Source organism: Lepisma saccharinum, chromosome 12, assembly GCF_977018435.1.
Source record: "Lepisma saccharinum chromosome 12, izLepSacc3.1, whole genome shotgun sequence".
In the NCBI taxonomy this organism is placed as follows: domain Eukaryota; kingdom Metazoa; phylum Arthropoda; class Insecta; order Zygentoma; family Lepismatidae; genus Lepisma; species Lepisma saccharinum.
In genome coordinates this window covers 41,739,431-41,765,764 of record NC_139240.1, presented here as the reverse complement: position 1 = coordinate 41,765,764, position 26,334 = coordinate 41,739,431, and the positions used below count along the sequence as shown (strand labels likewise).

Sequence of the window (26,334 nt, the reverse complement as noted above, 5' to 3'; positions counted from 1 at the left end):
GAATTTTCCAAAATTTCAAGGCAAAAAGTAATAATACTATTTTACACTAAATACATTTACAAATCATTCTTTATAACTATGCCAATAATTTATGGTTTGGATGCCAAAAGAGACTCTTTTCCTTATCTGCAAAATTAAGCAATAACCTCACACGATTCATCTAAATTAACAAAAGCTAGTCAATTAATGTGCGTGTTAATGCATATCTTCAGTTTTAAAATATTACCCTTGAGATATCCAAATAATAATAAATGGCACAGCAAGGGAAGAGTAAATAGAGATCACTCTCCCTTTTGTCATCTAAAATACACTGCCCCTCTTGCTAGGCTACATCCTACAGGGTATTCATAAAATAATGGTTGGATTTTGTCAGTGAATAGAACAGCTGTTACCATGTACCTCAGCCATTAGGAAGACCCAACTGTCCGAGTTTAAGATGCATTACAGGCAGTTTGTATTCAGTGCAGGGCCAGATGGTGACAGCTAAAAAAAATGCACAAAAAGTGCAAAAGTTCATTTTTCATGTCTGTAAAGAAAATTCACAGAGAATTCTAAATGCCAAAAATTCATGCAAAATTTCGAAATTCAATGAATGGACTGTTAACATCCTACTTTACAGCTGCACTCAAGAGAATACGTGAAATGTCAAACATTTGGGAAAAATGAGAGTATTACCTATAATAGCATCTCCAATGAACTCCAGCCTCTGGTAGCAATCAGTCACTCTGTTCGGAGTAAAGGATGGATGTGTAAGGGCTTGAAGAAGGTAGCTGCGATCGTCGAAATTGTAACCAAGGGATCGTTCAAGTTGGCGCGTTCCTTTAAGGAAGTGGTTAACTTTTTGCATAGCCGTGGCTACCTCCCCAGGTTGCTCGGCGAACATCGCAGGAGGTGGACCCCTCTGGAGCAATTTCTCGACTTCATCAGGAAGCAGGATGCCAAACCAACCCAGCACTTTGAAAGCTCCTCTTTCACCGTACGAGTTGTAGTATGCTCCTATTATAGCCTCGACGCAGTCTGCAATGGATTTGTCTCTCACCGTCTGCTGAGATATGAAGTTTTCCACCGGCGAGGAATCAGGCTTCTTGTCGCAATTTTCGCACAGTTTATTTTTGAAATTTTCCCACGTTTGCGCCAGTATGTGTCCAGAATGACGTTCGTCTTCAGGGATCTCAAATTCACTCAGGATCGCTGGAGACACATCCAAGTCAAAGAGGGCTGCTTGAATTTTACGCGGAACACAAAATCCTGGAGGTACCCAGTTGTTTGGAGAGAAATCGTTAATTTTGATCATCTTGGGCACGCCCTTCTTCTCTCCGGAGTAGAACAAATTCCGATTTCCTATTATCTTTCCTTTAATGCACGTTAGCTTCCCCTCGTCGTGTCTACCAAATTGCAAGAAGAGGAATAACGAAGAGGCAAATTTTAAGAACGAGTCTCCTAATGTTTCAAGCCTTTCGAGGTTGATGATATCTGCTGCTGTTGCTGCCGTAAGGGCTTGCAGGATCTCACGTTGCTGGTAGCTTTCACCTTGATTGACAGGAACTGGAGCATTCCTCGTGGCATAGAAGTCTTCGTCCAGTTCCTCGTCCTCTAGCCTTCTTGTAGGAAGCTTCTCGTTAACATAATCTTCATAGTCCTCGATGTCATCCAAGGTGAGCTCGTCAATTTGTCTGTCAGGGTCGCATACCTCCAGTTCTAGTGTTGTAGATGGCCGAGTGACAGGCCGAAGTTGTACATTTCCCGATGAGGATGCAAAACTTGGATCCTGTGCTTCGAAAGCCTTAGTTTCTTTCAGTACGTGAACATCATATTCCAACGGTTGCCAAACACCTGGAAATAAATCATGTAATTAAGGCCAATGTTTGGTAACAGTACAAAGTATGTAAAATTAGTAAACTCAGTCATTTCCATAAAGCAATATGTACTCACAACAGTCTTAAGCAGCAGCTCAGACATACAGACTAGCATCTTTGAATGTCTCAATAAGGACACCAATAACATATTTTAAATGATATAAGTAAAACCTTTAATTTAAATAGCATAAACATGGTTGAATTCAATCCTTACACAAATATATAATTCCACCTGTCTTTTGTGAAAAATTACTTTATTTGTTTCTAATTTCCTTCACGAAAGAAAAATCGGATTTTTCTTATTTATTTATTTTTCTAAATGCACAAATCTGCTTGTATGTTTTTGGGACAGTACATAGTACATGTAGATATGTTTTTTCCATATGAAAGGTGTTTTCTGGTCAACATTTCTTTTCTTTTCATGATACTGTATATATGAACCTACTTTGGAAAAGTTTGTTAAGTGCGTTAATAATAAAACTACATAATAATTTCAGTAACTTTCCTTCCAGTAAAAATAAAACACTCTGGATGTACTACATAAATGTAAACTTCAAATAATCTCAGTTCTTGAGGTGAATTCTGGCAATTTGTTTTACGTAAGTTTGCAAAATATTATCAGCTGCTGTGTTTATTTAGAGCTTAATGATATTTCAAAATAAGATCCTTAGAAAAATCTTTGGACCTAAAAGGGATGAGGAGACAGGTGAGTGGAGAAGGTTACATAATTTAGAACTACATAATTTGTATTCATGTCCAGATATTATTAGAATAATTAAATCAAGAAGACTTAGGTGGGCAGGCCATGTGGCACGAACGGGAGAGGAAAGAGGAGTTTACAGGATTCTTGTTGGGAAACCTGATGGTAAGAGACCTGTAGGAAGGTCAAGACGAAGATGGAGGGACAACGTTGAGATGGACCTAAGGGAAATCGGTAGAGATGGAAAAGAGTATATAGAACTTGCTCAAGATAGGGAAAGATGGAAGGCCTGTGTTGCTGCAGCCATGAACCTTCGGGTTTAAGAAGGCTAGAGAGTTAGTTAGTTAATGATAATGACACTATTTACAGTTTAACATGAGTAGATTTTGTATATTATTCTACACAAAATATTTCTTATTCTTGTCTATGAAAATTCCTGAGTTTTAAAGCAACAGAAATTTATAGTGTTTTTACAGTTTACATTAGATTTTCCTTTCGTATTAGCTTCACCCCATCAGTACGTATATTTTGTTCCAAGACTTTTCCTTTGAAGATGTTAAAAAGTATCCAACAACATAATAAACACCACTGAATGATCACGAGATTAGTGTACTTTCACCAAAAGCAATTCTGATATCTACAAATTACTTATTTCTTTAAGTGAGTTAAATTTCCGATTTCTTTGAGCAAAAAATCAGATGATTTCAATCAGACAACCTTGATGTAGAATTACTATTTGTATAAGAAGATAAACATAAATTTAATTTAGGAAACATAAACACTCTTTTTACACAAAGGTTACTAAAATTACTCTACAAAATCAATATTAGCTTCAACATTAGATTTTTACCAATTCCAGCAAATCATTTCTGTACCAATAGTCACATACTGGACATTGGCTGTATTACTTTCCTAATCTGTACAAAGATGTTTAGTACCTATAATATGACAGTGTTTCCGTTTTCACCAATACTACAATATGGATTAGATCAGGGATCATCAAAACCATCCATTGCGAATGACCAGCAACTCTCGAGAATATTTCCAGTGACTTGTCAATAGCTGACTACATACTGCAGACACTGGCAGAGATTTTCAGATTTGCAACATTATGTCTTCATGCTGATTGCACCCCCCACCATGGACAGCAGAGAGGTTGATCAATATTTAAGAAGCAATAACAATGATTACACTCCAATAAACTACATAGGATCACTCTTGGTCTCATGTGCAACTTAGCCTTTATACATTAATGACAATCACTCACTTGTCACTAAAATTTACAATGATGCTAATCAACAAAGCTTACAAATGGTACTTAAGCAGCAGTCTGTCTGTTTTCATTTGATTTGATTTTTTAATATTAAGAGTCACTTTTTTTTTGCCACTTTTGGCTAATCACAAAGATGAGGATGAATGATGATTATGATGAAATTGAAGAAGGCATGCACGGAGAGAACGCCCATGCCCAGCCAGACAGGAGATCCTTGGAGTCGTAGCATTCTGTGCGCTAACCACTCTCTCATAGAGGCTGGTGCCAGCCTGTCCATCTGTCAGTGTCAACTGTAGGTATGTCACAACTAAAAAAAAAAAAAAAGTAAAGAGCTCTCAAGTGCCTTGCACCACGCCATGAAGGTGTCTAGGGGGTGTGAAGGTAGGGTCCTACACTATCTTGATCTCGGCCGAAGTGATATGATCAGCACCATGCCCCTGGCTGCCTTTAACCCCCCCCCCTTTCCTCCAGGTACCCACTTCATACGACGCTGGGTGGGCGCCGAAGCTGCTTGAACATGTGGAAAAAGGTACTGGTTATCCCTCACCGGGGATCAAACCCGAGTCTCTCACATGGTAGTCAGACACCCTAACGACTGAGCTACCGCAGCTCAATAGGTATGTCACTTTGGTGGACTGATAGGTCTACCAAATAGCAGCTCAAGGCAATATAAATTATATCAATCAGCCTGTCTGGCCATTAAAGTCAACAATAAAAGTGATCTGTAGACATCTTGGAAACTAGTAAAGGTAAAGTTATGGAATTTTCTAAAATTGCAAAAGTTCAAAGCAACATATTTTTTTATTGCCTTGTCCTTCCATCTATTTTAAAGGTATTTTGTTGCATCTTGCAGCTGTCATGAATTAATAAACTATCATAAAAAATTCAACCCGTCCTTGGTAGTTCTACATGTATTTGGAACCTGCGAAGTAGCTCCATGGTGTGCAGAGTTTCGAAATCTCTGCATTATACATTTACACAGTGGCGTGCATACAAGGTAAGCTACCGAAGCACTGCTTCGACATGGAATTCGAATTTTGCAGAACCCGTGAAAGACTAAAATGCCGCAAAGCAGTGGCATGCGGTGTTTTTATCAAGGCAAGTCTGCCCCTTGATGTATTATTGTTTATTTAAAAATTATATATTCAGTGCTTCGGCTATCTAAATGGTCACCGCATGCTACTGCGTTTTCATAAACTGAATGCATTTCTATACCTGGGGAAATGGGTCGAAATCCAGCTTCCTCTTGTATTCTCAGCCTCAGCTCCTCAGCCATCAAAATGTACTTGATTCGATGAAGTATAGACGGCAGCATGATTGCTTTCACCCAAAATGTGCCTGGCATGGTCCTCAAAGTGCAAAGCTCGGGGATCAAGTACTCAATGTGCTCATCGGGATCTCCCTTCGCTTTCTTTCTTTTGCTTGACAAGCCCAGCGTGGCACTCCTGCAAAGGTGAAATAAGGCACCAGTTTTAGTTTCATAATGTGGATTTCGTTAACTTAATCAACGTTCATATCAGGGTGTCTACAATTTCGTAAAAACTAAATTCCCGGAATTTTCCATACCAGGTCATTCAGGCAATTCATGTGTGTAAGGAAGTTGCTATATTTTAGCCAAACAGCACACTTTGAACACCACTTAATCAAGGTTTTAGAATAGTCATTTCACAAAAGTAAAAACCAGTAGCAGAATGATTAGAAATTGACTGTTGGATATGTGTATCAGGGGAGAGCTTTTACGTAATACTTGTCTTGAACTAATGGTAAACAAAGATTTTTTATATAAATAACAATTCAAGCATCAATAATAATTAATTATTATAAAATTTAGTAACATATGCAATAATCATAATATACAGAATCTGATTGATTGATTGATTGATTTGGTGTTTTCCTTGATTACAAGGCGACGACGCTACCACTGCGTCATCGGGGAAGGCCAATATACAGAATCTGTATATGAAACACAACTGAAACTGCAACAAGAAAATGGTGAATTCCAATAGGCACTTGCTGTAGTGGATTTCAACATGAAAATAGTGCAAAACACTCCTGTAATAGTCAATATATCACAACTGAAGTATAGTTTGTCCACAACTAATTAAAAATTTCTTGCTTGTACTATTTTTCTTTTCTAACAACCTACTTCTGCTGCACTGCTACAAAAATGTTGATTTTCCCAGAAATACACTATATGTCATCAACATTTCCATGATTTCCAGAAAAAGTCAATTTGCTGCCCTTCGCAGGTTTTCCAGACCAGTAGACAGACACCCTGTACATTCATTAAGTAGTGTCAAAAATAACAAGTAGGGATAAGCCAAAACCAATACTGATGCATCAATATCAGACGATACCAATCGGTATCAGTATCAGCATGGACGTCTGCACTATTTCAGTATGCAATTATCATGTTTCTTCAACGAATTTATAATAATTAACATAAAATAATGTGACTGAAATGAAATTATGTGTGAAATATATAATTTTTAAGTAGACATTAATTTTCCCCCTTGTCCCCCCCCCCTTCCCGGATGTCTATGAGTATCAGGAAGTATTGATTGATTATATTTACCAATACCGACCGATACTTTCCCAGCATTATGGTATTTTGTAGAGAATATGAAATACTGGGGGATGCTTTATATTATCCATAGGTTAACATATGAAGTACTCAGAATATTAAAAATACCCGTCTTTAATCATGAAATCTATTTGTCACGTGATTAATGAAATTTGCAAATTTGAATACATATTTTCATAAAAGTGTTGTGCAGCATGAACTGCTAGATACATGGTCTGCAAAATAGAATTCACCAGTATCGATGAATGAATATGAACCAATACTTATGATACTCCAATAGATATACATCAATATTAATTGTAAGTGGCATTGCCTTAGCCTTATTTCCCACAAGAATTATAATTATAAAAAAGTAATGTGCTTGTCTATAGTATATTAAATCGATCTCATATGTTTCATTGAGATTGTAATTGTATGTACATTGTATATCTAAAGATATCTGTTTGGTGGTTATGTGGAGATAGGTAATTTACTCTGATAAGTAAGCTTTTCATTTTTCCGCACAGATTTTCTTTGCAATCGATTTCGACACCTGTCTGCTGGCTTCAGTCAGGCCTGAAAATCTGAGCTGAATAATGAAAAGTGAACTTATCAGAGTGAATGTAATTGTATGATCAAAACACACTTACCTAGGCCGCAAACAGTAGAGAGAAGGTTGTATAGTCTTCACCTCCAGTAACGGCTGTTGAAGATCCTGCACCTGTACGTTGTACCGCATATTGAAGTGGGCAGCAAAGTTCTTTGCTGCACCACTAGGAAAGGCACTCAGGGGGTTCATCTCAGTGCATATTCTTGTTACAACATAATTCTATAAAAAGATGATACATTTTTTAATTTTACATAATTTCTCTGCTACTTTTGCTAATTGCAACACTAGGGATGAATGGTGAATAGATGAAATGGGCATGGATGATCACAAACTGCACAGTGCATTATACTGGGAGAGGGGAATTGTGCCATTGCCACTTTAACCTGCAGGAATGCATTGGAAGAGTGTGTGAAAGAGAGGCTGAATTTTTAATGCCTTCTGAAAAGTCTTCCCTAACACCACATTTTTATTTTCAGTTTGCAAGATTTATTCTATGGGTTTCTTCCAAGGAATTGTGTTAGGGCTGGTGGCTTTTAATTAAGGAGATGTGTGTTCAATTCAAATCTGGTACACTGGACTGTGGTTTGGATCACACATTAAAGTCGAAAGTCCAGTTCCAATTTGGAACATACAGGTATAAATGTTAACATGGTTAACATGCAGCAGTGGCGGTGCCAGGATTAATCATCGGGAAATGGGGGGGGGGGTTGCTGAGGGGCTGCAGAATAAATTTTAGGGGGTGCAATCTTGAAAATAAAGAAAGCATAAAATATGCATGTATGCAGAGGAAAACCACGATTTTTTTGTCTGGGGTGGAGCAAGTACCAAGATAAACATGCCAATAATAATAATAATAATCATCATCATCATCATCATCGTCGTAGTCGTGGTGGTGGTGGTGGTGGTAGAATAATAATAATAATAATAAAAGATGTCATTATCCTCGTAAATCACGCAAAAAGGGGAGAAGTCGGTGCTAAAGGATTTGTGTTGGACAAACAATTTGAAATTTTTTTCCCTCACGTTCAATTTCACATTAGCTAACAATTATAAACAAGCACACAAATTGTATTTTTGAAAGACAGAAAATGCATGACTATAAATCTTTTTGTACATATGGCATGTATAACTTTCACGTACAACATATGTTTTACACATATGCAACATGGAGCGACGTAACAAATAAGAGCATGCATATGCAACATGTTAACACTAGATTGTGTACGTATTAAAAGTTTCTTTAATACACACACACATATTTGGATATATATATTATTTAAATGCATTACATAATCAATCCATCCGCTTCGTACCAAACCAACAGCAAAAATGAAATAAATTTCTCAAATGTGCACGCTTCTTTTCATCCAAACAATTGTTCATGCATTTAAGACCAAACTGCTTAAGAGTAACATTCTGAAGTGCATACTTGATCTCACATCTCTTTCTGGTAATTTACAATGCATTACAGAAAAGAATGATAATATTGGTTCGCTTTGTTAAATTTGTAGATCCATATTATTGCAAACTGAAAACAATATCAATTTAATAGAGACGGCTCTGAACTTTTACGAAATGCCGAAAAAAGTTTACTAAATGTATTTTTATTTGCATAAAATTTGAAATCAAGGATGGCAATTGCCTCTATGTGCCTCCCCCCCCCCCACTTGAGGTGTCCTCGGCCTTTTGGAAGAAAAAATAAATACATGAACAGTTAAACAATAATTCCATCTTGAGTATAATTTTGTCATGCTACTCTTAAATTCTGCTAGCCTTGCTTTTTTTTTACTTCAATTCTTGACCCCTTGCCCCCCTATAATTGATTTTGGACCAATTTTGACCTTTGTTAAAATCCCCTTCTGCCTCACTATCCTCATCAACTAACTTTACTAAATATTTACGAGGAACATACAGAACGTACAAACAGGTAAAGTACCTGTCACGATACAACTCGCATTAAATAGTTTCCCGAGCACAGCATGATGAAATGATGATATCTTCAAAGCATCTGACATTTTTGTTCCAGTGCGATTTGGAGAAAAGAGGAACAGCAAGTAGGCGGACAATAACAACAACGCCAAAAAAAGAGCTAACTGAGCTGTAGTCAAACATCGAAAAACACAAACAGGCAGCTTAAAACAAAAGAAGAAACAATTCTTAACAACAATACTAAAGAAAGAAAAGACAACGGGCTCTGATTTTTATAGATTGCCGACAGTAAAGGAAAATATATGCGGCTTCTCTTTCAATGCTTGGCTGTTGTATACATTAACAGTGGTCTCACTACAATACCAAACATTCGGGAGCTCAATGTAACTATGACACATGACACTGCAAGAATTGATGTTTCAACGTAGATTTTGAATAGGGGGTGCTGAAGAAATTTAGGACCCCCTCGCACACCCCTGACACCGGCCCTGACATGCAGATAGATAAAATAACATACACACACACTGTACGTTACAACACAAGATTTAACGTGACATTGAAGATGATTAGGCGAGAGTTAATACCGATGGCAATGTATAGGTATCGGTTGGATTTTATTTACTAATACCAGGCAATACTTTTTGGGGATTTTAGTCTATTGCAAAGTCAAGTAGATGTTTTCTCTATTTCAGCCTTACGTATTACCACCTCTCATGACCCAGACACATACATACACAAATATATTAGCAATATGAAGGGTTTTTGTGATTCCAGTGTATCCAAAAATTCTAATTCAATTCAATTAACAGTAGGTATATTTAAAATATCTAGTTTAAGGTGTGCGAGTATACATTTGCCCTTTTACATACTCAGACTCAAAATATATCTACAAACGCAAGTCACAAATGTTACGGAATATATAATCTACAAAAAATTGTTAAGAATTTCACATGATTGATTTGGATTATTTGGATACTCATGCCCATGCCGGGATTCAAACCTGGTACCCGTGACATCTTAGTATGCCATGCTAACCACTCCACTACAGAGATTGGTGCACATGATATTATTTTATGTATGAAGTAAGGCAATATGAAGTTCTTCCCAGTGATCCATATAAACTTCATCCTCATTATAACTGCATTACGTGAGTGCTCAAAGTAGCGGAGAGGGGGGGGGGGAGCTATGCAAAGCAACGATCACCCCTGCTGCCCCATTATCCCCATGTTATAATGTAAGAACATCCTCGAGCTAGTCCAAAGCCTCAAGCCACCACACCCTCTGGTAACAATTTCCACTTCAAGCATTGCATTACATTAATAAACAAATTTATATGTATACCAGCAACATACCTGATCCTTTCCATCGAAAGATCGCCGATACCATGGTGTCACTACAGCATGCTCATATTCTTGTGTAACAAACATCTCCTGCCTATCTTGGGCAGGAACTTTTTGAACCGGAGGCAACTTCTGATGACCGTTAACCACCTTCCAGTCAATGATGCAATTCTCTGTTCCTGAGAAGTAAAGAACATTATACAGCATGTACTTAACACTCATTAAATTTTCTCTGCAAAGGAAAATACATTGAATCTCAATCATATCATAGTTTAACTCTGAAACCATCATTACTGTGAAGAGACAAAAACAACATTTTTTGAAGCAATACATTGCACAATTACACTGGGTTGCCAGTGCATTCCTGATTCTTGTCACACGCATAATACCAGCGCATATTGGTAATTTATAAAGGCATTCATATTTCGTTTTCGTTGAAAACACGAAATGTGAAATATCACATTGTAATGTTAATTTTCCATGTTTCTGAAAGGTGTGAGGTGCATTTTCCCACCCTTTTTTGTCCCAAAATAATGCAAAATGAACTGCAAAATACGAAATAGACTCTTAAACACGAAATTTAGAGTTTATTTACCGATGTGACACTTTCTGAAGTCAGAATTATCCTGAGAATTATGCAATTCACAGAAAATTGATTAATTCCGCAGTAAATATTTGAGAAGCAAATATACAGGAATAAACTTAAGATTCTGATAACATAAATGTGCTATTAGAAGGGATATGTTTATTTTGAGTAGTAAGTGCAGTTTCTAAATCAAATTTAAGATTATATTCACATTTTTAAAACCAAAATGTAATTTTATGTACTGCTTCTTCACCGCTATAACAGGAAAATTTTATTTTATTTACTGCTTCTGAACCCGAAACTGACTTGGTTTTTGTACCGAAATGTTGCTTTTTTATTTACCAAAATTAGTGTGCCTCTAGTAATTTACATTTTCTCATAAAAATGCATGAGCAGTACACATGAATTTAGAGGCAAATTTCTGGACTGCCAGTGTTTAAAGTACAGCTCACCGCTCACAAGATCCCTAAATGAGGGGTGAGGACGTGAAGAGGGTCAGGGGAAGACTGGTCTATTTGCAGATTCTAGGGGTAAGCAGGAAGTCTTCTGCTGCTGTCATTGTTGTTGTGGAAGTGCTTGTGCGTGGGTGTTTAATTGTGATTTTTCATGGTGTTCCTGGTGTTTTAAGAGATATGGCAGGTGTAAGAAGAAAAGGTGCTACTATGCATAGTGAAGCACGTGAAATTGTCAGCAAAGTAATTGACTTCTGCGATCGTGAATCTGAAGAAAAGCAATATTTGCTGCCAATTACACAGAGCACCAAGCGTGCATCTGCAGCAACAGGTTTGTCGGAGCCGACAATCAAGAGGATTTGAAAAGAATCGCTTGAACGGAATGATCGGTCACCGATGAGAAAACTCCTTTCCCCCGGGAAAATTAAGAAAAGGCCACCTCACCGTAATGAGACTCTCGATGATTTTGACATGAATGTAATCAGGAATTCAATTCGTGACATGTACGTAAGTGAATAAAGTGTGCCGACCTGTGGTAAACTTTTGTCTGTCATACATCAAAAAATTAATTTCCCATGGAAGGAGGATTCTTTGCGTCATTTGATGAGAAGAGCCGGCTTTGAATGGAAGACCTGCAGGAACAAAAGGACAATTTTAATGGAGAGACCAAACATTGTGACATGGTGGAGCAGATATTTACATGCCATAAAACGATTTCGGGAAGAGAATCGCACGCTTGTGTATGTTGACGAAACGGCTGTGGACACCAATTTAATATCAAACAAATGTTGGCAGTCAAATGATATTTCAGGTGTGATATCTAACGCAAGTTCTGCTCATCGATTCATTGTTGTCCATGCAGGTTGCAGTAATGGGTTCATTCCCAATGCAAGCCTGATCTATAAAGCAAGCTGCTCCACAGGAGACTACCATGGGCAAATGAACAGCTCAAACATTGAAAAGTGGCTGACAGAGAAGCTGGTCCCGAATATACCCCATCGGTCCCTTGTCATCATAGATAATCCTCCTTATCATACTGTGCAGATGGATAAGGTTCCTCGAGCTACAGCCGTAAGTCAGACATGGTAACGTGGCTGACAAATCATAAAGTCCCGTTCGACGCAAACATGAGGAAAGTCGAATTGCACGAACTAATACAGGCTAATAAGCCACAAAAGAAAACCTTCCGTGTGGACAAGACACTGCAGCAGTATGGCCATACAGTACTCCGTTTACCACCTTATGCATGCAATTTGAACGCCATCGAATTAGCTTGGGCGAAAGTTAAAAAAATATGTTTGGGATCATAATATATCTGGATTGCTGTCTATACCCCAACTACATGATCTCACTATACAGGGAATTGCATCTTGCAACCAAGATGACTGGAAAGGGGTACTGCGCGCATGTGCAAAAACTTGAAAAAGAGTACTGGGAGAAAGACGAACTGATGGAAGACGAGGTCGAACGAATAATTATTTCTTTTTGAGGAGCAGAGGGCAGCAACAGTTCTTCAGAAAGCACCACAAGCTGCAATGAAGAGGATGATGGGGATTATGATCTGGCACAACTTCTTTCATAAGTGCAGTAAGTTTGGCCAATTTTGATTTTCTTTATTAAGTTTTGAATTATGAATTTGTTTATTTCTCTTTTTTTTTTTCAGTGTACAGAATATATTTGTATTGCTTATCCTGTACATTATTTAGCCGTGTTGTGTCGGAAGCGTTCGAATAAAAGAAATGATCAACAATGCCGATATGAAACAATCAGCCCGAAAATTTTCATGGCAAACCTAGACTGACAAAGTAATGTTTACCACTGTTGCATTTATAGCTTTGCACATTGTAAGTGCAAAAAAACATTCTCTGCTTTCGCAATTATTTTTTTCTTTACCATTTTCTTCGAACGCCAATGCTGTAACAGCCAATTCCGTCGTTGAAAATATCTTAAACATTGTAGTTAGTACAATCGGCAGGCTCTTTATATATATATCAGAATCACTGTACTGAATTCTGATATATATATATATATATATATATATCAGAATCAATATATATATATATATATATATATATATATATATATATATATATATATATATATATATATATATATATATATATACTTTGTCAAGAAATTAACACCGATGATCATACCTTGACTGCTAATGTGGATACCCCCTGACCATGCGCGGACAGTGATTCAAGCCTTACAGCTTACAGCGAGACGACAACGCTTGTTTCTGACCCAGGGTGCACTCCCCTAACCCTAATAGTGGAGTAGCCTGCCGCTACGTCACTTCACTTCCGGCAGGGATCTTTTCCTGAGCGGTGAGCTGTATAGATTACAACATTCAACCAATAGATATTCTTTTCTATTTTGTTCACATATTAACCATTCACTTGCTTGTGTTGCTTGTGAGCAACAGTCTCACATGTTCCTAGTGATAGTAGCTGCAATTTCATTATGTAAAGATACTTTTTATTTCCTTACCCTTGATTTAAATATTTGGCAAAATAAAATAGACATTCCTTGTTTAATATATCTCCAAAAAAAAAAGTTATAAAATGATGCATTCATTAAAGTTGATTATTGTATTTTTCTGAAGCCAAATTTCTACAAAAAAATTATATAAGCTAATTCTTAATATTATTTTCCTGTAGTTTACGGTTATTACAAGCATAAGAAAACAGTTTTTTCTTTGTGACGTTTCAGGAGAACACACGCTCCTTTCATCAGACATTTATTTTCATTTTGACTAAAGATACAGTTATAACAATGGTTAGTAATTTTTAAACAAAAAGAATCTGTTATATAATGGATGTTGTCAATGTTACATTGTTGTAATATAGCAACTTAACTGTGAAAAAAGCAGTCTATTTTATTTTTATTTTAGAATTTTTTAAATTATGAATCCCAAATATCATCAGGTAATTCAAATTCATCATTGTTTTCACAAAGTCTCTTGATGTTTTCTGTTACATTAAATTTTAAAGATGGTGGCTTACTCCATTTGTGAAAAAGAAAACTCCACACTGGATCTATGTTACCATTTTCATTATTTAATTTATTCCAGTGTTCTTCTGCAATGAACGAGGCTTCCCAGACATTCAACTCTGTGTTTCCCGTTAATCTTTTAAAACCCTTCTCTTTTTAATCAAATGCTTCTCTTCGATGATATGAGTTGACAAACCCGTTCTTGGGTTTAGATTTATAATGTCCAAATCATGTTCGTGCCATCTTATTGCCATTTTCCTTGCTGTTTGTCCCACATAATCTTTTGAACATGAACAACTTATATTATATATTCCTGTGGTTTCCACATCTGGTAGCGAGTTTAATAACCGTAAACTACAGGAAAATAATTCTATCATGCAAGCAATGCGTACATACAAGAAAAACTATAATTCTTAATATTTTCCCAGTCTTTCCCCTGTTCCTGCATGGCTCTGAGGCCCACCCACTCTCTTATAATAGGTACCTTGGGGCAAACCTGGGGGGTAAAGGCAGCTGGGCATGATGCTCATAACATCATCCCCAACTATGGCCAAGATCAAGAATATGTGGAGCTCTATACCTCCGCATCACCCCATATGCCTTCACGCCATGTGTGCACATGCATAGGGGTACCTTTAACATTTTACTAATAATTTTACATCAATGTATCCTTTCTATTAACACCACTGCAGAAATTACAAATTCTCCTTACCAAGTGATACAGGGACAATCAGGAAGGAGTTCTCCTTGTTCTCAACGTCAACAGTCAAAAACTTATTGCCTAATGCCAAGAGATCCCTAAAGAGCATCCGATGGAATAGGATTAGCTTCCTAATCTGATCATCTGTGAGAATTATCTGTGCTGCACTCCTCACACTCACTTCCACTTCTCCTACTTTCAGGAAAACTGGGAAGTCGCACATCTGGAACAGAACTTCATTTCAAGACCATACTGGGTGTTATTACATAGTACATATTACTCCTAGATATATATGTATGACATTTATTTAAAAACTATCAAGGCTACATACATAATTACTGTTATTTTAAGGTAATGTACTCACTATTGTTTTTCTTTTGTTTTAGGTACAAGTTGAGTTAATATAGGAGGCACTGCAATCCAATTTAAAATTTAAAAACATCAAAAATTATTTTTTTAAATAAAAATCATGATTTTCATCCACCTTGGTGCCTTCTCAGGTCACCCCTTTCCACATTTCAAAGATTTTCTTCCTGTGAAGGCAGATATCAATAACATGAACATGTACAAAAAAAAAAAAAAAGGTACATGGGGGCAGTATGTTTGGCTGCTTAATTAACAAAAAATTTTCAAGAGTATTATACATACGGCAGGTATTTCTTTAGATGTCAATATGGCATATGAGGAATTGCCTGCAAGAACATCATAAAACCCAGAGTTCTTTGTGTCCTCATCGGGGGGTCTCTCGTACACAGGCTGTTGCAGGATAACATGAAGATAGGACACTTTCTTCGACATTGGATGGCAAGAACACAAAACTTCTGGTACCTGCGAATGTAAATAGAGAAAAAAAAAATGCACAATTTTACAACTCCAAGTTCCTAAAAAGACATGTTTTCTTTAAGTGTTGGAAAAAGAGTAAAGGCACATTAAATTCTGGGTCAAAAATATGATAAAGAATTTAAAGAGGAAGTAGGTGGAAAAGAATCAGTCCTCAGTTGCATGTTGCCAATTGCGTATAATTTTTACTAATTTCCAACTCTTACATGAAGAAAGCAGGTGCTTTTGAAAACTTAAAAAAAGCAATTTTTCATGTATGTGTCTGTTTATTCATGACTTTTTATTGTGTTCATGATATGAAATATGAAGTATAGACTGTAAGTCTGAGCCGATACCACTTTGAGCAGATAGTCTAGCACAGCTGTTTCCCTCTCAGGGGTTCCGCAAAACCCTCCCAGTCTTCCACAAAGGTTCAGAAAAATACTAAGACAAGAGCATTTACTCTTTAATGATGCAAATTCCAAGCTTTAAACTTTGAGTTAATTCTTGGAGATCTGCGAGGGTGAGTGATCTCTGAAGGAGGTCCACGGTCTAGGAAAGTTCAAGAGTCTAACAGATTCCCACCGATAACAATGCCTAAAAATTGTAATGATTAAAAGTCGTTCAAAGTACCGATTAATATTAGTGGGTGAGCATTCCAATACAATTATAAGGATCAATGTACCAGTTTATCTTTCCAATTATTCATGAATTATATCTAAATATGAATATACCTGGTATTTAATCACAAAATACAATTTTTCATACAATATTGGTGTAAAATAAATATAAACTTCAATTTTTGCATAATTTCCAGTTTAATTACATTCCAAAAGGCCACAGCATTTTGGAGGACCCTGTGAAAGACCAAAATGCCGGACACGTTGACATCTATTGAGAAATATATGACCTGGCAATACACACCATTTCACTTGACAGACACACTAATTTGAGAGTTGAATAAATGGGTTTATGAGTGAGAGGCTAATCAGAAGTAGATTTACAGTTTATAGTGGGATCTGAACTACTACGTGCTTCCACTGGCTATTGAATATGGTTTAGTCTACATATTGCCTGATTATCAATGCTTCAATTTTATGTTTGATAACAAATATGTTAAGTATTAATTGTTGTACACCCTGTATTTTCCAAACTTATATGCAGCGTACCCTTTTGATATAGCTTCTCCTCTTCTTGTATGTTCCAGGAGCAGGCTCCCCTTTCTCCACCCTCCAGTTTGGAAACAACCTCTCGTCATAGAGTTCTTGCGTCTCTGAACCTTTCGGTAACAGCCTTTCATTTAGTTCATCTTCGAGGTGGAGTTGTTTGCAAGCCTCTAGGGCAACTGACCTCTTTGCTAGTTTCTTATTAGGCATGTACTGACCCTGAAATGTGCAAACCAAATTCATTACCGACTTCATTTTATACAAGGTGTTTTTTTTAAAATGGGTCACTCTAGCTTGGCACAGATGTTATATTTTCCTCTTTTCAGTAGAATGACTTAAAAAAATACTCTAACTGCACACACTATTTTCTAGTAACCATGGGTTTTTATTTGATAATGAGATTATTTGTGCAAGTTGAACAATTTCTGCATAAACAAAAAAAAATATTATCACATAGAAAAGCTCGACCAATAAAAGAAAGCATCTTAAAGGTGTAATTTTAGCAATATTTTTATAGATGGAATCATATTATTTGAAAGATATTCTACTAAAAATAGGGATATGTAACATTTGTACCAAGCTGGGGTAAAAAAAAAAGTTATAATGTACACTGTACATACGTAGAAAACTTCACTACAGTCACTATTCTTATCCAAACACTTCTTGTAGTTTTTGCCTTCATTTTCCATATGTGAATCGATGAAGTTGCTTTCAACTGTTTGCTGTAATCAAACAATGTTACACTGACCTCCATGGCACAACGGCGTATTATTACATGCTATATACTTTACCGGCGGTAAACACACTTCTTTCATATGTATAGAAATAGGGAGGAAAATTAGAGGATGTCAGACATCTGTTTTTGTCTTACATGCATGCCTGCATTGATGTTTTATTTACATTATATCTAATCAATATATCATAAATATGTAAAAATAAATAATAATTGTTGCGATTATTTTCCTGTAGTTTACGGTTATTACAAGCATAAGAAAACAGTTTTTTCTTTGTGACGTTTCAGGAGAACACACGCTCCTTTCATCAGACATTTATTTTCATTTTGACTAAAGATACAGTTATAACAATGGTTAGTAATTTTTAAACAAAAAGAATCTGTTATATAATGGATGTTGTCAATGTTACATTGTTGTAATATAGCAACTTAACTGTGAAAAAAGCAGTCTATTTTTTAAATTATGAATCCCAAATATCATCAGGTAATTCAAATTCATCATTGTTTTCACAAAGTCTCTTGATGTTTTCTGTTACATTAAATTTTAAAGATGGTGGCTTACTCCATTTGTGAAAAAGAAAACTCCACACTGGATCTATATTACCATTTTCATTATTTAATTTATTCCAGTGTTCTTCCGCAATGAATGAGGCTTCCCAGACATTCAACTCTGTGTTTCCCGTTAATCTTTTTAAAACCCTTCTCTTTTTAATCAAATGCTTCTCTTCGATGATATGAGTTGACAAACCTGTTCTTGGGTTTAGATTTATAATGTCCAAATCATGTTCGTGCCATCTTATTGCCATTTTCCTTGCTGTTTGTCCCACATAATCTTTTGAACATGAACAACTTATATTATATATTCCTGTGGTTTCCACATCTGGTAGCGAGTTTCTCATTTTGAATTCATTAAATGTACATTCCAAACTTCTTGGTGATTTAAAAACAATTTTGAAATTAAAACTTCTAAAAATTTTTGCAATTTTATGTGAGAATCCCTTGTGGAATGGAATGCACACAAATTTCTTTTCAACAGATTTTTCATCTTTGTCTGTATTTCTCTTTTCCTTTAGTTTTCTTGCAACTTGTTTTTTGATTTGGTTTATTCTGGTAGTGTGAAAGCCATTTTCTTTTGCTATATTAAAGAGCCTTTCTTCTTCATTTTTGATATCCTCATTATTAGAACATAGTCTTTGTGCTCTCAGGAAAAAATTTAAAAATATGTTATCCATTGTTATACGCGAATGTTCTGATTTGGCATGGATGTATTTTTCCCCCGCTAATTTTTTTCTATGGACTGATGTTTGAATTATTGAGTCAGTTGTCTTAATTTGCAGATCAAGGAAAGAAATTACATTGTTATTCATGGGTTCGCAAGTGAATTTTATGCGACGATGTGATTCATTTAACGATTTAAATACGTCCATGATGGTGTTCTCATTTTTAGCAATAATTAGCACATCATCTACATGTCTGATGTAGAGTTTGATATCCGCACCTATTGCATTAACAATTGGAGATTCTATGTAATGAAGAAAAATGCTGGAGATGATTCCGGATACTGGGTTTCCCATTGATAGACCATTATTTTGCTGATAGATTTTGCCATCAAATATAAAGTAATTGTAATTTGCACATACAGTAAACCATCGAACCATTTCCCATGATTCTACTGGGTTAACCTTCATCTCAATAAGCCATCTGTGTAATGCATCTGTGGCACCTTCTATTGGGACACTAGGATATAAATTTTCTACATCAAAACTTGCAATACGATACTCACTATTCCAAACAATATTTTTTAGTTTCTGTTTCACTTCATATGCATTTTTAACACTGAATGGTGTTTGTTGTTTAATTATAGCAAGTCTTTCAACTAAATATTTGGATAGTTTGTATGCAGGATGTGTGAAAGTTGCAATGATGGGTCGTATTGGAGTTCCCGGTTTGTGAGTTTTTGGTAGTCCAAAGGCAATCGGCAGGGTTGAATTTTTGACAATGAGTTTGTCAAATCTTTAGTCAAAATGAAAATAAATGTCTGATGAAAGGAGCGTGTGTTCTCCTGAAACGTCACAAAGAAAAAACTGTTTTCTTATGCTTGTAATAACCGTAAACTACAGGAAAATAATTCTATCATGCAAGCAATGCGTACATACAAGAAAAACTATAATTGTTGCGGTAAAGCAGATTAAGTTTTCAAAATACACCAATGTCATCAGAGCACATTACAACACCATGGGTCCTGAATCCTGGCATGGGTGATCCTTGTGAGTGTGTCTTCATTAATTTTATCATATCAATCACTCATTCTCATCTTCGACGTTAGCCAAAAGTGGTAGAAAAGCGAAGCAAAATAAACCAATCAATAACTGTTAGAAAATATTGACGATCGTGTCATTGTACTTACCTCAATAAATCCTCTCACTTTTGAATTGATAGGGAACTGAAGGTAGGCTTTAATCTCACCAGCTTTCAGATCCCCACAGCTTAGGGATGCCATCAAATCATGAACTGGCTGTGGTTTACTCAACCACCAGTAGGGAGTCAACTCTGTGAACTTATCTTGAGGTAAGGTGTTGCAGTACCTTGAAAAGAAGAACACAAAAAGGGGAGAATGTATTATGAATTGTAGTTAATGTACTGAACTGTTAGATCGAACAGTGAAGTATTATGTACTATTTGCAGTTACACAGGCATTGTTCAACCCAATGCATAGTGACAATGAATGTTGTAATACACAAAGACTGAAATTTATTTCCTGGCTGCAGTTATGGTAAGATTTTCGGTACGAGTACATACAAAAAAAGTAAAGAGTAAGAACATGGAAAATTTATGCACAAATTCATATTTGGCACTCAAAGTGAATGAAAAATGTGCAATGGGTAAACACTTCTTCGGAAATATTAACACTGTATAAGGAAAGCAGCGTAAACATCTTGCGGAATACATTTTAAAAAATCAGTTCTTGTATCAGCCCTGTGGATGCTGAATGCACCAAATTTAAACGAAAAAATGGCAAAAGACCACACTTTGGGGACATGTAGTCTCTATCCTCCAATTTAAAAAAAAACATTGAGCAATTTATAAAAAAAAACATAATTTTGAAAATTGGAGGTCTCTCGTTGAACACACAATTGTCACATTGTGAACAGGTTTATTATTATTATTATTACATGTAAAAGCAAAGCATCAGCAAGAAAGGTGGTTGAAAAATAATATCCCATTCACAGGTCATGTTTAACCAATAATGTAGAATTGTCATAGGAAAAAGTTGATATTTTCAAAATGCATTTGATAAAAATAGTAACAACGTATACACTGTTTTATCATTCCAGTATGTCATACCTTCATATGTATATAAATGAACACAAACACAGAAATGAAATATCATATGTAGTTTTCAAGAAATGATGTATTAATTGCTACAGGGTTGGGCATGCTGCCTTATCTTCTCAGACATTTTCACTTTTTCGTCTCAAACTATAATTATTTTATTCTACTACTTTTCCCTCATGTGGTCACGTCACGTCACCCCTCCCTCCAAAGCTGCTGCTTGTTTTTTAAGCACATTAATTTAGGAGAAAGTTTTGTTTCAGGTGTACTACGAAGTGCTAGTTTTCTCTGAAACAAGTCAACTTAAAGTGCATAATTTGTGTGGTTTTGTTTGAAATCAGCAGTCTACTACAGGATAATTTACAGAAACAAGAGTATGTAGTAGGATTTGAATCCCATTTTAAACTGTAGGTCCAGTCGAAATTAGCCTATCTGTACATAAAGTGGATTACTCAAAGAATTATAGTGGAAAATTTGAGATTTGCTGAACGTTTTCACTCATATATTGATTTCCTTGAACATTCCACATTATGGGAACCCTGGTCTAGCAACATAGCCATGTTCATGGTACAACCAGTAGCAAATATATTAGTACATAAATTGTCAATCACCATGTTTATTCATTTTATTTTCTTCCATGCGAGGCTCAGAAATTGAAACAAACAAACAAAGAGTGAAAAAAAAAACTATCTCTGCTTCAGTACAATCGAAATTCTATTACCTAAAGGACAGAATGAACAGAAAAAAAAAAATGTTATCTTTGTACATGAACGTAAGTACCAAAATACCACACTTGGAGAATATATTAGGCATCCAGAAAGTAAGTTTCCCATTCGCCTACAGGTGGCAGGCCATGCGTATTGAAACCGGTTTTGCACATGCGCGAGAGGCTCATGTCCTGGCTAGTGAATGTCCTAGAAGACGTCTCCCGAAAGTCCTCAGTAGCGTCGCGGCAGCGATGAAACATGCTGGCTTTTATTCCATCTCAGCCCACATGCGAGGTTTGTTCGGTGATCAAGTTCTTGAACAGACAAAACATACAGCCGATCCAAATTCATCGTCAGCTGTGGCAGGTGTATGGGCCAGACATCATAAGCAAGCAGATGGTGCGTCGTTGGTGCAGGACATTTACTGAAGGCCTGCAAAATGTGCATGACGACGAGCGCAGTTATGGACAAGCTTGTGGAGCAGGTGCAGCAGCGCATATTGGAGGATCGTCGCGTCACAATCACAGACCTCACCAGAATTTCCCGCAGATTTCTCAGTCATTGTTGCACGACATTGTTACCAAACGCCTCTTGTTCTGGAAATTGTGTGCCCGGTGGGTGCCAAAACAACTGACACCCGAACACAAAGGAAAACAGCGCTGACATTTCTAGTGTTACCATGATGATGAAGATTTTCTCAACCCGATCGATCATCACAGGGGATGAAACGTGGGTTGCATACAGCACCTCAGAAAACAAGCAGCAGTCCATGCATTGGCATCACAGTGGATCTCCATGCAGAACGAAGTTCAAACAGACTGTGTCATTGCGAAAAGTGCGTCGTTGCAAAAAGTGATGTGCATGGTGTTCTGCGACAGACAAGGCATTCTGCTTATCAAGTTTCTGCCCAGAGGTGAGACTGTGAACGCTAACCGTTACTTTGAAACACTGGGGACATTGCGACGAGCTTTTCAGAATAAGCGAGGCGTTAAGCTCAGTGCCGGGGTGATCTTGCTGCACGAAAATGTGAAGCTGCATATGGCTAGGTGCACTGCAGCCCTTCTGGACAGGTTAGGTTGGGAGGTGTTCGATCATCCATCATACAGCCTGGATCTTGCTCCCAGTGATTACCACCTGTTTTTTCACCTGAAAAAGTTCCTGTCCGGTCAACATTTTCACATCGACGAAGAGGTTCAGATGACTGTCACACAGTGGTTCGGCACCCAGGCGGAGGACTTCTACGACGCAGCTATAGGTCCCACGCTATGAGAAGTGCCTGAATTATGTTCACAAGTAACTGGACAAGTGCTGTATCTGTTGCAATAAATCATTGAATGAAATAATGTTTCCTTTTTGTGCACTACCACAGGGAAACTTACTTTCTGGATGCACCTAATATTACATGCAAGCAGTCACAAAAGGGTAACAGTAATAACTAACCTATTGACAAGAGAGATTGCAGACAGCATAGTAATGCAAGGACCATTCTCACCAAACGGATAGTAAGGTGGATAATTATCTTCGTCGTCCATTTCTTCATCCTCCTCTGGGTCTGCTCTGGTCTCATTCTGCCCAATGAGCAGCTAAAACAAAGAAAATTGGTACTCTGCAACATTTCAATCCTATACATGCTTAAATTACAGATTCAATTAACCAAGCTATTCAGATTATTTTAAAAAATAGAAGTCTTGCATCGTAGCTAGTACATAACAATCTACCAGTTTTCCTTTAAACCTTTCACATGTAATAGAATATTAAATTCACTTTTGCCACACTACAAAAACCAATGATAAACAATGGGTGAAAAGTGCATATTTTGATAAGATATTCACTCTTAGACAATTATCAAATCAAATTTGAATCAATACATTTTGATAAATTGATGGCTATTAGCTGAGCCATTGTTATTAACACAAAATATGTATAATCTAAACTAAGAAAATTCACTTGATGTTCAACATTTCATTTAGCTCTGAGCAACAAGTACATTATCCAGAAATATTTTTCAGAAGGGGTTCTCATCATCTTAGAGTAGTGAATGATTATGATGCAGTACATTTGCTCATGTTGTTATAGTGGTGGCATAATTTGTTGTTACTGTAGTGATGGCAGTATTTGTTGTTGCTGTCGTGATGGCAGTATTCAATGTTGTTGTAGTAGTAGCAGTATTCATTGTTGTTGTAGTGGTAGCAGTATTTCTTGTTGTTGTTGTGGTGGCATAATTTGTTGTTACTGTAGTGGTGGCAGCATTTATTGTTATTGTAGATGTGGCGGTATTTGTTGTAGTGGTGGGAGTATTTGTTGCTGTAATGGGACAATGTTGTTTTGTAGTAGTAATAGTAGTATGGTGGCATTGTTGTTGTTGCTATGGTGATAACAGTATCTGTTATTTGTTGTAGCTGTAGTGATGGCCAATACTCGAAAAATTTTCTTCAAAGCTAGGTGCCAGCTATGAAAATCAGGTGCCAGGAAACTACTTACTAGCATTTGTGCATACTACAGAGTGTTTCAAAAATCGCACAATCCAAACTTTGAAAATGTACATCATGTAAACCGTAAGAGGTATTTACACCAGGTTTTCTGCACTAAACTAATCATGTACTCTATCACTGGGTTAATAAATTTATGTTAGCATATATCAAAATAAAAGCAATTACATTATTTTAAAAAATATTGTTAATTTGCTGAAAACATCTGAGAAATGATTTTCAACAATATATACCAACGTACAAATTGCTCTAACCACTGAGCTACTCAACCGGCCTGGCCTCGCCTGATTTTTCTCTGTCGCTGTTTTACCTGCATGGAATCTTCTTTGCCAGTGCTACCACAATGGGATCTGTTGCCTTTGAAATACAGTAGACTTCGACGTTGCCTGGTTCCTCCCAGCATAGAGATGTTAATTATTGAAGATCAGGCACACACAGGAAATGTACTACATAGAAATTTTCAGCGAAAAATGCATTAACATCTCTACGCTGGGAGGAACCAGGCAATGTCGAAGTCTACTGTGTTTCAAAGGCAACAGATCCAGTTGAGGTAGCACTGGCAGACGATTCCACACAGGTAAAACAGCGACAGAGAGAAATCAGGTAAGGCAAGGCCAGCTCAGTAGTCCAGTGGTTAGAGAAATCGTACGGTATGCATGAGACCCAGGTTCGAGTCCTGGTCGAGCCTGCATTTTTTGCTGAAATTTCTACGTAGTACATCTGTGTGCGCCTAATCTTCAATAATAATACCAACTCTTAACAATTTGTGGGATCATTTGTTGGTGTTTGACTAGTCATAAAACAGTTGCTTTGAGAGGTACAGCAGAAGCAGGGGATTTTTCTTGGAAAACCTCTTGCACATGAGTGTAAGAATGAGTAGGAAAATACTCTTCAGCAATGCACACATGCTGCTCCAAAGAATATGCGATGCTGAATCAATTAAAAGAACAGGCATAGTAGCATCGAAAGTGAGCGAAGAAAATTCAGTGTAACCAGAGGCTGACTAGGATTCTCTCAAGAATCCAATTTCGGCACAAAATCTTGGTTTATGATTTTTCAAGTAAATGTATAGCCAATACTTAGACACATGTGGTGTGCTTCTGTTGACAATATTTCGACCTGCTAGCATTGCCATGTATGTCCCAAAAATTGCACTTTTTCACTCAACCCAAAATCGCCAATAAAAAATCCATCAAATGTTGCACATGACCAATATTGGATTGACATGCCATCAGTCATCAGACACTTAATTATGACCCTTCGATAATTTCTTACGTATTTTTCTCATTCAAAAATGCATTTCTGGAAAAATTTTATAGCTGCCTTCCGCAAGTTATTAATTTATCTAAATTTTCTGTATGGAGAAAACTTATAATTTTAAGCACTGAAAAAAATCTCAATGGATGAGACTTTATAATGCAGAAAACCCAGTGTACATATCTCTTATGATATGCATTTTCAAAGTTTGAGTTGTGCAACTTTTGAAACACACTGTATAAGAAGCTGAGCATCATGGTTATTCAAAACATCGCTAAATCATTCGAGAAAAAAGGAAATGGGGTGTTGAGGGACAAAGAGTAAGAAATTATTACTGACTTTGGAATGTTCACAACGTTGATTTAAAAAAAAAAATCATTTGCTAACTTACGCTGTACTGCAATTTGAACTTAGGGAGAATTCACACCAAAGAAACACGCAACACGTGACATGTGCACAAGATGCGTGTCGCTTGGAAACCACACTCAGTAATCAATGAAACCTTTTGAACCAAAGAGACACGGCAAGATGCACGTGTCACGTGTCACTTATGTGTCTCTCGGACTGTGCCGTTTTCTCAATACTGTGAATCATGTTGCTTCAGTTTGTTCACGTATGCGCAGCAAATGCTTCATTCCAACAAGCTGTATTTATACTTTAGAAGAGAGCCCAACCGGCATTATGATTGGACCTCTAATTTGTTGATATAATAAAGTATCGATACGTACAACATTTTAACAATGCTTTTAAGATTTAAACATTTAACAATGCTTTTAAGATTTAAACACAATGTTAATTTCGCTTTATCAAGTTTTTTGATGCAG

General features: G+C 36.7%; 1 protein-coding gene across 1 annotated transcript in view; it reads right to left on the bottom strand.

Moving 5' to 3' along the window:
- The window catches only part of LOC145996314 (endoribonuclease Dicer-S-like), a 170,402-nt gene that overhangs the window by 59,999 nt on the left and 84,069 nt on the right, over positions 1-26,334 (bottom strand). The window contains exons 11-19 of the mRNA XM_083132747.1: positions 23,205-23,347; positions 20,132-20,309; positions 16,995-17,210; positions 15,655-15,834; positions 15,019-15,229; positions 10,284-10,450; positions 7,043-7,221; positions 5,045-5,274; positions 676-1,833 (exon numbers count right to left, since the gene is read on the bottom strand). Of these exons, the coding sequence (XP_082988873.1) occupies positions 676-1,833; positions 5,045-5,274; positions 7,043-7,221; positions 10,284-10,450; positions 15,019-15,229; positions 15,655-15,834; positions 16,995-17,210; positions 20,132-20,309; positions 23,205-23,347 (2,662 nt within the window). The remainder of the gene's footprint in view (positions 1-675; positions 1,834-5,044; positions 5,275-7,042; positions 7,222-10,283; positions 10,451-15,018; positions 15,230-15,654; positions 15,835-16,994; positions 17,211-20,131; positions 20,310-23,204; positions 23,348-26,334) is intronic.